Here is an 18,575-nt window from a genome sequence, read left to right on the forward strand (position 1 = left end):
AAAATGCCAATTTTCCACTGGTGGCTGAAAGGACTTTTGAAGCATAAATTAAAGTCCGCATCTTGAACAATGATTAGCTGCAAGAACAATTGTCCATGCTGATGGCATGTGTTGGCCACATATAAAGTACAAGGTAATCCATGCAAAATGGCTCTAAAATCGTGCTGTTAGAAATGGCAACTCACGAGAAAGCTCAAGTTGCTTTAAATTCCTTTCAAAAAAAGAAAAAATTCTTAACTGTATTAGTCTGCTAGGATTATGTAGGAAAAAAAAAACATATAATTTCAGAAAATGAAGGCTTTAATCATATCAAAGTACCCCACACTGGTTATCTCACTGCTTGACTCTACTACCTTATAATGAAGAACATTGGTTCCATGAAAGCACTATTATTAATACGTTCCAATTCAGAGGATTGACTAGATTTTCCAGTTACCCAAGAAGGTAAGAATTTGTTTTGTTTGCTTATTCTGTAACTTTTATGTAAGAAAATATCGACCGGGTGCGGTGGCTCACGCCTGTAATCCCAGCACATTGGGAGGCCAAGGCGGGTGAATCACGAGGTCAGGAGATCGAGACCATCCTGGCTAACATGGTGAAACCCCGACTCTACTAAAAATACAAAAAATTAGCCAGGAGTGGTGGTGGGCACCTGTAGTCCCAGCTACTCAGGAGGCTGAGGCAGGAGCTTGCAGTGAGCCCAGATTGCGCCACTGCACTCCAGCCTGGGCGACAGAGTGAGACTCTGTCTCAGGAAAAAAAAAAAAAAAAAGAAGAAAGAAAGAAAAAGAAAATATCACATATTGCCACAAACTTATTTAAAAAATTCATATTATAGTCTTAGAAAAATCCTGAGAACCTTAGCTATGTGTATCTCAGACTATCAATAACATTCTCCTACAGTCTACTCCTACTTCCTAAACTGGAAAGCATTACAAAGTAACTCAAATATCCTTCCTGCTAACTCAAAGACTCCTAAAATTCAAGCACATAGAGAAAAGCGTGAAAAACAAATATCTATTCTGGCAGTCTGCAGTGGCGCCTTGAAACAGTCTCAGTTTTTCAAAAACCAAGGCAAACCATTAAGTCAGTATCCATAGCCTTTAGAGATCGAAGCCTTGGTTTTGAGATAAACTACCAAGCACCCAAAATGTCCATGACAGCATTTTCACTGAGACCCCACCTAAATAACACCCCAACCCCAACTAAGTTACCAATTTAAGCAAAAATTAAGTGTCCTCAAGTGGAAACAATGATAAACTGAAACTCAATCCCAGTGACCACAAATCAATGGCTATCGGGAAGCATACAATGATGGGAAAGGTAGATTACATTTTAAAATCATATACATGCATATGATTTCTCAGTGACTCTAGGTGAGTCATAGGAATTTCTAATACACTCTTAATATCTTCAAATTTCTGTAAAGCAGGCAGAATTAACACATCATATTCCTTTACATTCAATTTTTTCTATATATCTAACATTTGTGATCTCATCACTTTAATGCATGACCTTGAATTATATCTAAGTTAGCTTGTACTTTCAAAGAAGAAGTGCTTCTGGAGTTTCCCCTCAAAAAAAAAAAAAAACACTCTATATCTATCTTTCTCTTTTTCTGTCTATCTTATAGGATTTAATTAAAATAAAGAGGTGGGAATGGGTAAAAGGCATTTGGATAAAATGGAAATGGAGACCAGGCATTTGCTTTAATTCTTATTCTCACAAAGAAATGAGAAGAAAAAAAACAAAAGAAAGGAAAAGAAAGTATCTTTAGGACTTTAAAAGAAAGTATCTATGGACACCACTATTAAGAACTCAGGGCACTCCCACTTAGACTTATACCAAACTGAAGGTATAATTAGGTTTATACCTCGGAATAATATGTCATTTATCACCAGGAATGCCCAAGTAAACTGCTCTAACACTACACTTACAGGCAATGAATTTACTGTGTGGCACTATTGATCTCTTCATTATTTTCTGATAAGTAAAGACGAAAAAATTAGCTGAAATCCTAAGGGCCGAGAGGCTTGTTGGAGCTCTCAAAAGGACTGAAAATAAGACAAGCTGAATACAGACCTCTGATTTAGGTGTTACTTTTATGGAAAGCAAAGGAATTATGTTTACTGAATTAACATTATATTTGGTACATATATACCAATGTTTGGTACAAACATTGTTTACCTACTATGTACCAAATATTTTGCCAGGTGCTTTATTTAATCACATTTTAATCCTTGACATTATTCCATATAATCGTGTATGCTTCCAATGTAAACGCTGACATTTAATCCATACAATCATGTATGTTTCTGGTGTAGACACTGAGTCTCAAAAGGAATATACAATTTGTCTGAGCCACAGTTAGAAAGTGGCAAAAGAGACTTGAACCAAGTCTAACTAGTCCAACCTCTCTACTATGCTGCTGAAATAAAATGGGTATTTCACTCCTTAGTTTGTGTTTGCCTGGCACCAGAGGACTCATTTTAAAAACTCAAATTTCAGTAAATATAATCATTTCCATTTGTCTTTCTTTCAACAAACACTTATTTAACTGACTTTATTTTTCTCAATGTACATTGTTGGCCAAAAATTTTGGCAACACGTATCCACAGCTTTAGATTATTGAAATGACTGTGTGAAAAGAATATAAAATAACAGAAAGCTTTAATAGCCCTCAAAAGAATGGTGCCAGTTATGTGTTACAAATGGTCTTCTAGAAGGACATAGCATTTTGTGTTGAAATAGCGCATGTAAATCTCTTAATTCATTATTAAAGTGCTAGTAAAACATGGCAGGCATTTACTAGCAGAGTAACCCAAGCTCAGCGATTTACAACCACAGAATGGCCAGTGGAAATTCAGAACAGTTGATTACCTGACATGGGGTAGAGGCAGTGAGCAATTTTGTAAGAACAGGACTTCCAAGCTTGGCCACCCCGGGGGAGCGCTGTGCCTCCAAATAAATAAACGATCCTGCAAAAACAAAGGGAAAGTCATATGGATGCAAGTTCTCTTACACACTTAGCTGTTCTTTGCTCCACAATCTTATCCTTGCACATGCTAAACTATCAACTAGATAAAGAAAAGTACATTTTTTACATATTTACTATTATGGTTTGTAGATAACAAATAGCATTTATACCGGTATAACATTAAATACCTAAAATAACATTTAATCAATTAAAACAAGCTCTTGATCCAAATCACCTAAACAAACATTTCTGTTGGCTTCATTTATGTCATAGAGTTTGACATCAAATTAAATGAAGCTTCTAAGCTGACAATTAGATATTCAACATGCCCTTATGAAATACCCACAAGAGCTTTATTTTTTAGTTTCTTCACAAAGTACCGAAGGATATGAACTTATGGAATGAATTTTAGTTTCTCCCGGGTCTTACGTGTTTGACATTGTTGTCTGTGCTAGAGGGGATTAAAGCTTAATTAAAGATCTAATCTGAACATTAACAAAATCACCACTTTTAGATTTTAACTACGACGGATGTGCTCATAGCAAATGTGCAGGGGATAACATCTCTCAGCAGCTTAAAAGATCACAGGTTCAGAGCTGCTGTCTGGGGTAGTTTCATTGAATATTGAAGACTTACAAGGAAGGCTATACCCAACAATGTCAAGGTCTGATACTGCCCTTTGATAATCACAGTGATAGGCAATTTGGAAAACCAACTATTTTCATTGGAAAATACCGTATTCAGAGAGTGATTTTCCTAGATACAAGTCAATGCCGACTGCACACAAAGGAAAGGATTTAGAATTAGAATGTATTATTTTATAGACTCCATCACATGTTTAACCAAACAACCAAGGATGTGAGTCAGCAGTGTCATCTTTGAGTGGGAAAAATAGAACCCAGTTTATATTGTTTTTAAATCTCAAAACCTACTTGGAAAGATAAAGTTTACTGTCCCCAAATTCCAAATTACAGGTAATGGAAACAGTGCATGCGAGCAAGTTCATTAAATTCTCTATGCTTCACCTAAAAAGGAAAAGAATGGGAAAAGTTGATTTTGAAAAATTCTTCCACCTAAAAGTGCTCAGGTTTAGGTAAAATTCAAATGAATATTTTTAAAAAGATGATCAAAATTCTAAAAACAAATGAACCGATATTCAAAGACCTTACTCCTCCAGTCATTCAAAAGAATATACACAATTTCAAACAAGCTGGTTAATGAAGGTGAGAACATGTACACATTAAGACGCCAAAATCTAAATGAAGCAAAAGGCCTGAATAAATCGTTTAGACAACAAAAGTAACTGAAAAAGTAATGAAAAGAAAATCTAGAGAGAAATGTATGGTCCCACATCTGAGTTAAATTTAATTTTCTTTTCTTTTTTTTTTTTTTCCTGAGACAGGGTCTGGCTCTGTCACCTAGGCTAGAGTGCAGTAGCATGATTGTGGCTCACTGCTGCCTGGAACTCCTGGGTTCAAACAATCCTCCAGCTTCAGCCTCCCACTGGGTGTACAGGAGCACACTACCACATACATTTTAAATTTTTTTGTAGGGGCAGAGTCTCAAACTCCTGGCCTCAAGAAATCCTCCTGCCTTGGGCCTTCAAAGTGCTGGGATTTCAGGCATGAGCCACTGCATCTGGCTCCCTATTTAATTTTTAAAAAACAAATATTTGCAACATTATTCAAGAAACCTCAGATCTTAGAAAAATATGGAGAGCTCCCTGATTCATATTAGGTTGCCAGAATATCTTTAGTTTTTAATAAAATGGATGAAAATAGGACAAAATTTAAAACTCTAGAGAGCAATCTCACTTGTGAGCATAGGAACAAATATTCTAATTAAAATGATGTCGAATAAATTTGAAATTGTTATCCAAAAATAGTGTGTCTTGATTAATCTGAGCCTTCCAAGAATGTAGGTTTGGTTTAATTTAGGAGCTCGGTCTCCATATTCAGTTACAACAACAAATGGAAGTGTCAAGTCATAGAATCCTATCTAAATGTTGAAAAGACTATGAAAAACCAGTGAACAATTTCAAGTCACAAATCTTAATAAAATAAAAGGAAATAATTAAATAAAGACTAGTGAACAACCTCAAAATAAATAGCATTCTAAATGGCAAATGATAAAACAATATTAATTAAAATGGGAAATGACATATTTCTGTCACAACTATCAATTAGAGATAATATTAGGCAATATTTATAATCTTAGACTAATATTATCTTAAAGGTCTGGTGAGTGTAGAAGTCAAGGAAATAAAATATCTAGTAGACATTATAGAAAAAGAGAAGTAAATTTCCCATGTTTTACTAATAATATAATTGTAAAAATAGAAAGCCAAAGTATTCCATTTTTTATAATTATAGTATCATTTAGAAAATTTGGTAAGCTAAATGGAAACAGATATATTACACAATCACTTATCTTATCTTAGCAGTAAGTTTCCAGATACATAAACAGCAAGAAATGTCCAACTCCTGATAGCAAAATTATTTTTTTTAATGTAGGAATAAATTTAACAGAAAAGGGACACGATTTATATGAAGAACATTATAAACTTTGTGAAAGACTGCAAACTCTCTGGTTAGATGAAAAGAGATAACATGTTTCTAGATGGAAAGATAATAGAATTAAAACATGAAGTTACTGACCATTGATTTGGAAGCTAAATGCTATCCTATGATAATTTTAACCAAATATTTAGAAAGTTGACAATATTGCGTTAAAATTAATATGTGCAGGTAAGGGGTATAGAGAGTCTAAACTCTGACCACAGGCCCAGGGACTTCTAGGAACATGTCCCTTGATTTCTCTTTCTATCAGCCTGCTCTAAACAATGAGCCAAGTTAGAGAAATGTGGAATTTACCAGTTTTATTCCTGGTCATGGCAAGGAGTTTACTTCTCGTAATCAGAATTGTTTATTGTAAAACTCTTACACACCCACATACCCCAGAGTGGCTATGTGACCAGCACAATATAAAAATTAAAGGACAGAGTGAATAGTCTCCCTGGGTTAAAGTGTTCACATCTGGCTCGACCTCACCTTCTGCAAAACAGGTACCTTGTTAACGCACTGGCCTAGAAGTAACACCTTACATGTCTTAAGAACGTTAGAGGCCAGTCTCTATAACTTTCACAAATGCAAAAGTTATAAACAAGCATTACCATATAGAATAAAGAAATGAATAATAAATAAAATTACTCCAGTTAGGTTTGGTTCAGGAGTGCAAGAGGGGTTTAATATTTAAAAAATCAATTTACCTTATAGACAAAAAAGATAATCTGACAATCATATCATAATAGATGCTGAAAAATACTGAAAACTTTTAACATACATTCAATTTCTTAATTTTTTAAAAAAGCACACTCTTGAATAGAAGGGAACATCTTTATCTGATAAAGAATACAATTTTTCAGTAAGCATGGCACTTAAGGTTCAACTATTGACAGCTTTTCCTCTGAGAGAGAAATAAGACAAGTCTAGCAGCTACCACCAGTTCTATTCAACACATTCTAGAAATTCTGTCCAGTACATAAAACAACAAAAGGAAGATAGAACTGTTAATATTTAGAAAAAAGGAAATAAAATTGCCATTATTTGCAGACAAAATAATTGTGATCCTAGAAAATAAAATATATATGTATAAGTTCCTAGCTATGATAAATAAAATTAGCAAGGCCACTGGATACAAGGTCAATATTTTCTATAAAAATGCATTTCTATATGTCAGCAATAATCAAAATCAGAAGTTCTTTAAAAGTAACACAAAAACCTAGGAAAATACTAGCAAAAGATTTTCAAAATCTCTACCCCGAAAGCTGTAAAATATTACTTAGTAAAATTAAAGAACCCAAATAAATTGAGACATTGGAAACATTTGAAAAAAATATTTTTCAGTGAAATGCAAATAAATATTGCATATGAGAAATCATTGTACACCCATTAATTGGAAATTTTTATAGAGAATTATAATGCCTCTTGCTGGTAGGAAAATAGGAAAAAGTAGTCCCATTTTGTCACTAAAAATTGAAGTACTAAAGTTTTAGGGTAAATGAATCTATAAATGTTTATTGAAAATATAAATACATATCTTGCTTAAAAAATATAGAAGTCTCACTCCTAGTTATTATCTATTGCATAAAATCAAAAGTATCCTACAGGAGGAAATGTGTACAAGAATAAATTTGAAACATCGTCATGATATTGATGTCACTGGATAGGGGAATAGCTAGATACATTATGGTATATCCAAATCAAATAAATTTAGCTAAATAAACAAACATGAATGCAGTATCACAGACTGGATTTTATCTTCTGTCTTAAACGAGCAAAAGAAAAATATTAGGAAAAAAGCATATTTAGCATGGACTGTCAAATATAGGACAATGGGAATGTAAGATAGTGATAGATCACAGGATAGTGATCTCTGAGAGAGGGGAAACAAATGAGTTAAGTCCTGTAATTCCCACAGCTTACTGCCTAGACAGAGTTTCCAGGTGCCTGTGCAGAGGGGAAACACAGGAGTGTGGTAGTCTCCTCAAGTTGAAACAGATAGAGTCGGTGCTTTGGGGAGACCCACATGGGTAGAATTCATAAGACAGAGTGCCAGCTGCCCCTTTCAGGTGCTGGAGCTTTGAAAAGACAGCAAGCTCCCGAGATCTGCAGACAGTCCCCCCTAAATTGCCATGTAAGGACCGATCGTGTGCATGGATTGGAGAAAACTACCTGAGTCTGGGGGTAAAAACACCTGAAATGAATAGCTGGAACATTTCCTGAAGGTCACAGAAAGTCAGAAATGGTAGAGTTCTCTCACCAACCAGAGTGCAAAAAAAAAAACAAAAACAAAAACAAAAACAGACATAGGCATTGGATAGAGAACTCAAACCAAATAAACACTTATGTCCAGACAGAAACACGTATGCAAATTTAATGGTGTTTTTACTCATATTTGACAATATTTGGAAACAATCTAAGTGTCCTTCAGCTGGTTAGTGGATAAATGAAGTGTGGCTCATCCACACAATGGACCCAACTATTCAGCAGTGAAAAAGGAAGGAATTGTGGCTGAAGCCAGCGACATGGATGAGTCTCAAGTCCTTTATGCTAATTGAAAGAAGGCAGAATCAAAATGCTACATATGATATGATTCCATTTTCAAGACATTCTGGAACAGGCATACACTAGGGCTAGAAATCAGATCATTGGTGTCAGTGGTGGGAGGTGGGAGAATTATTGAGTACATAATGGCACAGGACAATGTGTTGGGCAGGAATAGAATTGTTTTATATCTTCATTTTTGTGATGGTTACACAATTGTGTATGTATGTCAGAACTCAGTGAACTGTACACTAAAATGGTTGAAGTTTACATTTAACCAATACTTTATCATAAAAAATGAAAAAAAATAGATAGTATTTGATGACTTGGAGCAACTGCCATAAGCTATCTTTAGTAAGAAGATAGGGACAATAGTTACAAGATAATATATTTCTTAAAAAACAAACAATCACAGAAACACATATAATTTTGAATATGTATGTATCTACTATATATATATCTGTGTGTGACTATATGAACATAGATAAAAGTGGAACATAATTAACATGAGTTGCCTATTTCGATGGAAATTTAACAGAGTAGGAATAGGAAGGTAGAAACGAAGCAAAAAAGGCAGGAAGGAAATTCGAGGCTCAATTACACACATACACACAAAAACTACATAATATCAACATATCCAGCCTGGTCAACACGGTGAAACCTCTGGCTCTACTAAAAATACAAAAACAAAAAACCAGCTGGGCGTGGTGGTGTGCACCTGTAGTCCCAGCTACTTGGGAGGAAAAGGCAGGAGAATTGCTTGAACCTGGGAAGTGGAGTTTGCAGTGAGCATGGATCACACCACTGCACTCCAGCCTGAGCAACTAAGTGAGACTCTGTCTCAGCTAGTTAGATAGATAGATAGATAGATAGATAGATAGATAGATAGATAGATAGATAGACAGATAGACAGATTTAAAAGCTGCAATCTATATGTTTAAGGCCGTAAGAACAAAATGAACTAGAACTCCACTTTCTTAGATATCGGAACTATTAGGCTGCCTCTGACTCTACCAGAAATTTCCATTTCACTTTCCTTTCCCTTCCTGGTCCTTTTTCATTTTTTTAAATTCTCCTCCTCACTTGCAATTTAAAACCACTACTGATTCTCTTTAAGGTTTGATCATGGCAATCATGGGTAAAGAGATGTTGACTCCGTGATCCAGATATATATATATATATATATATATATATATATTTTTTTTTTTTTTTTTTTTTTTTTTTTTTTAGTTGGCCCTTTCTAAAATGAGAAAGACTGCGTTTTTGTCCCTCACACTCTGGGTGAGACCAGCTGCCCCTAGTTTTATCAGTCATATTGTTATCTTTCACTATTCTTCAACTCACCGGAAAAGAATGGGTCTTTCAACATCTAACACAGGGGCTCTATTAGAATCTTTTTAATGCAAATCATAGTTATGTAGTAATTATAAGATGGCAAAAGACTAAAGGTGAATTACAAACATATTTTCTAATTGTCTTATCTGGTGTTTTTCCTAGTCTTCTTATTAGAATGGACAACACATATCTATTAATGTTTATGGAGCTCTTACTACATGGAAAAACCTTCACAGGTGTTATTTCATTTAATCCTCATGACAACTCCACAGGGAAGCTACTTTTCTTTTCTCTATTTTCTATCTAATAAAACTGAAGCACCCTAATATTTAGACATGGGTGCAGTGTCAACATCGTGTCGGAACCCTGGGCAGCCCGTGCTCTTCCCTAACTGGTTATGGTATGCTCACATCAGACCACTATGACACACTGCCCGCACAGCTTCCCTTTGAGAATCACTGCCTTGGCTTAGGCCTTCATCATCTCTCACAGATATTTCTTCAGCACATCCATGTTTTTTTGACTCCAGCCTTTCACCCTCTCCATTCTCCTCATCTCAGACAGAACAGCCCTTTAGAGCAAATTTGATTGGTCACATGCTTTAACATGACTACCTGGGTCACCATCATCCTGCAGACACATTTCCAATTCCTCAGCACTCTCTAGAGTCCCCTTCCTTCCTCTCCTGTTTCATCAGTTCTCTTCTCCCTGTCCAATCACACACGTCTTTCATCCCTAACTACTCCCATCTTTCTGCCCTCTTTGGGGGGATTCTTCCCTCCAATTAGGACATGATCCCTCCCACCTCTCTTTGGTTCCGTCTTCTCTCAGTAATTCCTTACTTCTGGCTTCCTGACTACTTTTCATTTCCCTTCAGTGCTCAGTTCAGGAGTCATCTCCTTCAACAAGGCATCTCGAATCCATCTGAATCACCTTCCATCCCTCTTAAAGCATCCTTCATAACCGATTGCAATTCCTTGCTTATCTACTTAAGCTACCAGACTGAGACCACCTCAAAGGCAGGGATCGTGGCATCCATCTTTGTGCATCCAGGTATCGTCTATGCTATGTATTTAATAATTGGCTTGAACAGAGAAAAAGAAGTAAAATATTATATGAGTTTAGAGAAAATGTGTTGTTAATACATAGTTCCAATGATTTATAGTCCCCTTTCTATTTTAAACTTTAAACTTAACTTTGTCTGCTACAAAATGTTAAAGAAATGAGTCATGGCACAAAAGCAAAAATTAAGAACTTACCACACTGTTAAACAATTAACTAGGTTTATGGCTGTTGCCAACAGATGGATGGTTGAATTTTTCCACCCCATCCCCTAGCAACCTCACCCACTACCACCAACCCCAATTTCCAATGGCTGTAATTAAAAATATGATCAATACTTATTTTTGGTATAATTCTTTGGAAGTCTGAAAGAAGAAACAAATAGGATAATGTTCAATGAGGTTGAAAGATGATCTATAGTACAAGTACAGTTGTGCTATTGTAAGGTTTGCCAGGTGTGGTGGCTCCCTCTTGTAATCCCAGCACTTTTGGGAGGCTGAGGTGAGAGGATTGCTTGAGGCCAGGAGTTTGAGATCAACCAGGGCAACATGGCGAGACACTCTTTTCTTAAAACATATACATTTAAAAAGTAAAGTTAACACGATGCTAACGTATATGGGGAATGACATCCGATGATAAATGTGAACAAAACAAAAGAGAAAAGAGAACAAACCCTTTCTGTTTTATTGGAGTTTCACAGACACTTATTGGAATACCAAAGGTAGTTATGGTTCCTCTATTTTAAGATGATATGTAAACACTGGAATGATGGTTAAAAATATATATGTGGAAGAATAAGACTGTTTATTATAAAGAAGCCCGAAGACTGATTAAATTGCATTCAAGTATTTGTAAATTTATTTCACAGATAGTGCTAAATCTCTGTTCTCACTTCCCAGAAACAAGATTAGACTATTTTTCTTCCTGTTTTGAAAAAATTGGATTGCTCTAAAAAGAAGGCAAGCCTACTGTACTTGATTCTGGGCAACTTGAGAAAATGATCAGAAAACTTTTCCACCTCTTTATGCCTTTAACCCAACTTATAAAAATTGCAACAACAAACATGTTGGTGATTAAAACAATGCTCCTTTCAGGGAACTCAATTACCCGCCAATTATTAACTTGGTCAGGAGGTTTTAAAGCAAGACAAACCAGAGTTCCATGTATACAGTCTACAGAATAGAAATGAAAATACACAGTATCATCATTCCACAACATGCAAGAAAGAAAACTATTTTTTTTTAAAGAGGAAAATGTCCTACCATGATTTATGTTTGCTGTGTGATCAGCTGCAGGAAAGTGGTGCTCTCCATTATTCAATCCTTTCATCAGCTTCCAGTGTGAATCTTCTGTGAGAAATGGCTCCCAACCGCAGAAACCCGACTCAAAGTCACAGGCGAGATGCTTTGCTGTTACACGTAGAAGAGAAAACAGGTGAGGAGAAATGAAGAGCATGTAGGCAAACACTGCTCTACGCTAGCTAATCATCTTAGGAGGCCTGCAAAATTATTCTGCTTGGTAGTGAATATTCTCTAATGATCGGAATAGCTTTCCTTTATCTAGTCACACACAATATCTCAGGTGCTGTGTGAGGCATGACCCTTCCACAAGCTTCCATCTGTAAGTCTGGTACATTTCATTCTGGTTGGCCATCTCCATTTTATTTAATGATGCAAGGTGGAACTCCAAAGCTTTTCAGGGAGTAACTAATTTGCTTGCCCAGAATAAACCTGCTCAGATGGTAGTTTAAATGAAAAAAATCCACTGGGAAGGGGGAAGTTTAAATTAATTCTGGACACACAAATAACTTGAGGTCAGCATCTCAGTATGCATTTTATTATTCTATCCTAACACTTTCTCAAAAAAAAAAAATACCTAGCCATTTTGGAATTGCAGGTAAATTAGATATTCGGAACTGAGCTGGTGTTATCTTTTGTCTTTTTTTTTTTTTTTTTTTTTTAAGGCAGAGTCTCGCTCTGAGGCCCAGGCTGGAGTGCAGTGGTGCAATCTCGGCTCACTGCAAGCTCCACCTCCCGGGTTCACGCCATTCTCCTGCCTCAGCCTCCCGAGTAGCTGGGACTACAGGCGCCCACCACAACGCCCGGCTAATTTTTTATATTTTTAGTAGAGATGGGGTTTCACTGTGTTAGCAAGGATGGTCTCGATCTCCTGACCTCGTGATCCACCCGCCTCAGCCTCCCAAAATGCTGGGATTACAGGCGTGAGCCACCGCACCCGGCCCAACATTTTTTTTTACATGAAAGACATCTGGAGACAATATCACAGTAAAAATTAATGCATCATACAAGATCCTTGGTTTAAATTTCTTTCATTTGACTATTATACCAACATCCCCTGTGAAGGTACACAATTCATATTAGCATTTAAAATTGTTTTTAAAGTCCTATAATTTAAAAAACCCCTTTTTCATGGAATTTCCTGAACTATTTTGATTTGAAGATATATCTATCATGCCAACTTTTTTGGAACACAGTGAAGTAGATTCTATATATATATATTTTTTTCCTATATGAGTTATTGAAATTTTATATATAAATACAAATGTGTATTTTATTGTGGTAAAATATACATGACATAAATGTAACATTTTAACAATTTTTAATGTAAGCTTCTATGGTATTAGGTACATTCCCATTGTTGTACAACCATTACCACCATCCATCTCCAGAACTTTTTCATTCCCAAACTGAATCTCCACCCCCATTAAGCAATAATTTCCATATCCCCTCCCCTCAAACCCTGGCAACCACCATTTTACTATCTATCTCTATGAGTTTGCCTACTTTAGGTACTTCATATAACTGGGAGCAAACAATACGTGTCCTTTTGTCTCTGGCTTATTTCAAGGTTCATCCATGTTGTAGCATGTGTCTGAAAATTAGATCTATTTCATGTATAAACTGTTCAGGGATCCAATGTGTATCTTTGGACATGTTTGGCATGTTGTATTTTAATTATTTTGATAGAGATTTTTAAAACATATTGCATATATATGTATTAATTTTTTAAGCTTTATTGATGTATAAGTGACAAACAAAATTGTAACTAAGGTACGCAATGTAATGTTTTGATATACATAGAGAAAGGATTACCACAGTAAAGCTAATTAGCATCATTTCATCATATAGTTACCTTTTGTGTGTGTGATCAGAACATTTCAGATCTACTCTCAGCAAATTTCAAGTATACAATACAGTGTTATTAACTATAGTCACCAGGCTGTACACTAGACTCCCAGAACTTATTTATCTTGTAAGTGAAAATTTGTATCTTTTGACCAACACCTCCCCATTTTGGCCAGGCCTCAGCCCTGGACAACTGCCATTCTACTCTCTGTTTCTACAAATTCAACTTTTTTAGGTTCCATGTATAAGTGAGATCGTGCTGTATTTGTCTTTCTCTGTCTGGGTTATTTCATTTTGCATAATCCCCTCCAGGCTCACCATTGTCACAAATAGCAAGTTTTTTCTTCATTATTGCTGAATAATATTTCATTGTGAACACATATACATTTTATACACACACACACACACACACACACACACACAACCCACTTGTTTGATCCATTCTCAGAGACTTCAGTTGTTTTGGCTGGATATTTTGAACAATGCTGCAATGAACATGAGGGTGCAGATATATTTTAATCTTAACTGCCCTCATTTAATACAGGATTATGTTAATAAACATCAAAAATCTATTGTTTGGTTTTAGAGAAATTTTACTCAGAGTTCATCAGTTAAAGTAATATTTTAAGATCATGACAAAGCTTTCTCTTGCATATTTAACCACTACAGCATATGAGCAGACAAGAAAGAATTTCATTGTGCAGCTGGGAAAGTTCTGATCATGAAAAGTAAAATATTTTATGAATCCTCCAGAAGTTAATCAGCTCTCTGTGAAATAAGAAAGAAAGCTATGTATGGGAAATGAATGGGGAATATTTCATTTAATGAGAATATATTAGATTCTAACAGGATTATATTATAAATATTGTGTTAATATACATTACAAATACACATTATAAATATTGTATTAATATTGATGCTCTTAAGGACTAGCAAAGTAAAGAGAGTTTTTGCTTCTACCCTGAGAGAACTCTGACTTGTTTGCCTTTAGTTTTTCTCAATTTTTTTAGATGCCATCTGTTTCTTCCCCTAGCTGTCTTCCTTCCTGAAGCCTCTTTGGTACAGTTGTTCTCAAAGTTTCATATGCAGACAAATCACCTGGGACCTTGTTCCATGTAGCTTTTGGTTCCATAAGGCTGGGCGAGGGCCTGAGGTTCTGCATTTCCACTAAGTTCCCAGGTAATGCTGATGCTCTGGTCCATGGAGTCTGCTGTTGCAGCAAAACCCACAGGCCATTTTTATTAACTGATTTTGAAAAGCCACCGGTCTGGAGGCTATGTTATGCCATATATTAAAATAATACCTAAAAGTAAGAGCAACTTGATAATGAGAGAAGACCTGAGTGAGTCTGCCTTTGGGGAAAAGCACACTGGCTGTGGAATACCAACTGACAATCCTCACGAGTTCATATTTACTCACTCTCCAGAATTTGGTAAGTATTTCTGGTGCTATTCAAACTGCCTGCACAAGCTATACCCTCCTAGAGATTCATTCTAAAGTGCAATAAAAAAATATATAAAGATATTTTTCTTGTGCTTCATGAACATGGAAGAATCGTTTATGAAAAAAACTTGATATTACAAATTCAAATTTGTAAAACACAAATGTTTTCGTATGTGTAAAATGTTTCAATATGGTTTTAAATTTCAAAGGAAAGCGTCTTTTATTTTGTAAGAATATACATATGCACGTGTCTATATGCAAAAATATATTAAATACTTTAGTGCAGCAAATAGTGTAAATTTATATCAATTCTAATAATCCAAATCTATATAATTTCACAGCATAAATAATTGTATATATATTTACATGAAACACTCATTTTGGTATCAAAATACATGAATACACATATCTACTGTATGCAATATGGCTACATTTTTATGACATATTCCCTATATCAAGTCAATCTCAATCATGCAAACATGACAGGTTTTCTTTGGACAAATGAGGTTACACTATTTAAAAACTTAAAAGACTAATAAGTAACACTGTTTTTGTTGAGAAACACAATTACCCATTCCTGCATTCACCCAAAGAAAATAGCAGAATATGGCATCAAGAGCTACTGAACTGGAAAAATGTCATATACATAATCAATGAAACTTCAATAAATGAGAAAATATGTCGAAAATCAAATGCTAAACAATTTTTTAAAGGTGAACATAAAGTATGATTTACTACGGGGAAAATAATGGAGGGGAAAAAGCTAAGCTTCCAAATATACAAGTGCCCAGGTGCAGTGGCTCATGCCTGTAATCCCAGCACTTTGGGAGGCTGAGGCCAGTGGATCACCTGAGATCAGGAGTTCAAGACCAGCCTGGCCAACATGATGAAACCTGTCACTACTAAAAATACAAAAATTATCGGGGTGTGGTGGCACATGCTTGTAATCCCAGCTACTCTGGAGGCCGAGACAGGAGAATCACTTGAACCCGGGAAGTGGAGGTTGTAGTGAGCCGAGATCATGCCATTGCACTCCAGCCTGGGTGACAGAGCAAGACTCTGTCTCAAAAAAAAAAAAAAAATTATATACGTGGAAAGAAAGGAAATATATTTTCCTTCAGTTATTGACATTAAGAATTATAGAAACTGTTAGAAAGAAATATTTCCCCAACAGAAATGAAGCAAATTGTCTGTAAAAAATTTAAATAAAACATAGAAAGAAACTTCACATACATTGGAGTAAATAAATTGCTTTTACATCGCTTGTTTTGAACAAAAGAAGAGAGCAGCCGAAAAGCTCCGTTGAGCTCACACTGGTTAGCCGATTACTTGGTTTAAAGCTAGGAGTCTGAAGTATTAACTGGATTGCTGTTGATGAACATGGCAGAAGGGGATTTTAGCCTTACTTTCTCATCTCCTCTCTCCTGTGTCCCTCCGCACTGCTCTTAATAAAATCCAAACTTCCCAAGAGAAACCAATTATACAGAGCTTTTCTCTTAAAAGGTGGCATTTATCTTATTACAATATTTTCACCTCTGCTCAACAAAACATCTCACTAAAATAAGACACTGCAGTAAAATAAACGTCAAATTTTTAATATCTTTTAAAAACCACCTGTTTGTGATACAGAAATTGGATTCATATCCTTGGAATTCATGTTTTCTAAAGAGACACAGGGATCTCAGTTGCTAAGTTACCTCATATGAGAATCATCCTGTGGATTGTAAATTAAATTATATTTTTGTTGAACTATGACTATGCTTGAATAGCAATGGGATCTCTTGTCATCACTTCTATCAAAGACTCTTCAGAAAAGGCCTGAAAGAAAGGTGTTGGGGCACTTTGGCCCTCCCAAACGCCAGTCATGGCTGAAGTGATTTCTTTTTTTTTTTTTTTTTTTTTTTTTTTTCAGACGGAGTCTCACACTGTCGCCTGGGCTGGAGTGCAATGGCGTGATCTCAGCTCACGGCAACCTCCACCTCCCATGTTCAGGCAGTTCTCCTACCTCAGCCTCCCAAGTAGCTGTGATTACAGGTGCCCACCACCATGCCTGGCTAATTTTTTGTATTTTTAGTAGAGACGGGGGTTTCACTATGTTGGCCAGGCTGGTCTTGAACTCCTGACCTCGTGATCTGCCTGCCTCGGCCTCCCAGAGTGCTGCGATTACAGGTGTGAGCCATTGCACCAGGTTGGCTGAAGTGTTTTCTAGGCAAGTAAGAGGAGAGCGGCCCTTCCTCCAGGGCAGCCATGATGGCTGAAGTGATTTCTACAATCATGGTAGCTGCCCTGGAGGAAGGGCCACCCTCCTCCTACTCATCCCTCCCAGCTACAGCTTCCAAGATGATTGACTAGAGAGGAAAAAAGCATACACAATAAAAGTTAGCAACCCATACTATATGCCTCCAAGGCAAAGGTACAAAAAGTTTCCTTCTACCACCCATCTTCTCTTTAATCAAAGCACACACATTCGCACACCCAGCCAACAATAATCACAACTATTCATTTGTAGAATAAATTGAGAGATGTTGCAGACTTGCAACAAGCACCAAAACATTAAGTTAAAATAGAGATCCCTGAAGGCATAGTACTAATAGTTTCAGAGCGATAATGCATATTTATCACATTTCATACATATGACTTACCTTTGCCTTGATAGAAACAAAGACTGTTTTAAATCCAACTAACAGTCTTGAATTAGAGCATGTAAACTAGTAAGCCATTCACTCACTTACAGCAAGTTGCTGGGTCTTCATCACTCTCATTGGAGCAGTCCTGCCGAGACTCACAGACAGATTCTTTGGCGATGCACTGGCCACTAGTGCAAGGGAATTCGTCTGCAGAGCAAAGCTTTCTGGATTGGGTCTGTCCACAGGCATAGACCCAGAGGTGATCAAGGGCAATAAAACTTCTCTGGCTCTAAAGAGTCCCTTCAAAAATAATCTTTAGGAAGAAAAAGATTAATTTATGAGTTTGCAATCTCCTTAATAAGACAAAAAACTAAAGAAGGTTGATAAAGACAAAGTAGTTATTGAGAAAAAGTGTTTAAAGCAACCAAGGCAATATATAACAAATTTCCTGTTTGATAAGCTCAACCCATGCTCATACGACTGATGTAACAAACCTGCACGTTGTGCACATGTGCCCTAAAACTTAAAGTATTAAAAAAAAAAAACTGATGGAAACATTTGCTCCACTAAAGGCTCAGAGAAACCTCCCAGGATCAGGCAAAACACAAGCATCCCACTTAACTATCAAAACTGTCCCTGACTGCAAACTTGTTACTTGGTCATCATCTTTACAGCTCTCTTTCTTTCATTTTCAAGGAAAATAAGAAGTATTGTCATTACTTATAGAACAAGAGCTGTAACTGCATCTGACTTATTTTTTAACTAGTGAAATTAGTATTTGAATACATGAAGAAAAATATCAGGCAAACGGAAACAGACACAATATAGGAATAAAAAATGTAAGGGAATAAACATAAAACTCTATTCAACTTACATAAAA

The 18,575-nt window shown here is 36.0% G+C and overlaps 2 protein-coding genes across 2 annotated transcripts in view; both read right to left on the reverse strand.

The window, feature by feature from the left end:
• The window catches only part of LOC129143462 (MAM and LDL-receptor class A domain-containing protein 1-like), a 34,389-nt gene extending 16,571 nt beyond the window's left edge, over positions 1 to 17,818 (reverse strand). Inside the window, exons 1-3 of the mRNA XM_054680338.1 lie at positions 17,801 to 17,818; positions 11,742 to 11,888; positions 2,881 to 2,978 (exon numbers count right to left, since the gene is read on the reverse strand). Coding sequence (XP_054536313.1) covers positions 2,881 to 2,978; positions 11,742 to 11,808 — 165 coding nt within the window. The 5' untranslated portion in view covers positions 11,809 to 11,888; positions 17,801 to 17,818. The remainder of the gene's footprint in view (positions 1 to 2,880; positions 2,979 to 11,741; positions 11,889 to 17,800) is intronic.
• Position 17,819: 1 nt separating this feature from the next.
• The window catches only part of LOC129143463 (MAM and LDL-receptor class A domain-containing protein 1-like), a 36,489-nt gene continuing 35,733 nt past the window's right edge, over positions 17,820 to 18,575 (reverse strand). Inside the window, exon 6 of the mRNA XM_054680339.2 lies at positions 17,820 to 18,008. Within this exon, the coding sequence (XP_054536314.1) occupies positions 17,985 to 18,008 (24 nt within the window). The 3' untranslated portion in view covers positions 17,820 to 17,984. The remainder of the gene's footprint in view (positions 18,009 to 18,575) is intronic.

Source organism: Pan troglodytes, chromosome 2, assembly GCF_028858775.2.
Source record: "Pan troglodytes isolate AG18354 chromosome 2, NHGRI_mPanTro3-v2.0_pri, whole genome shotgun sequence".
Lineage (NCBI taxonomy): Eukaryota > Metazoa > Chordata > Mammalia > Primates > Hominidae > Pan > Pan troglodytes.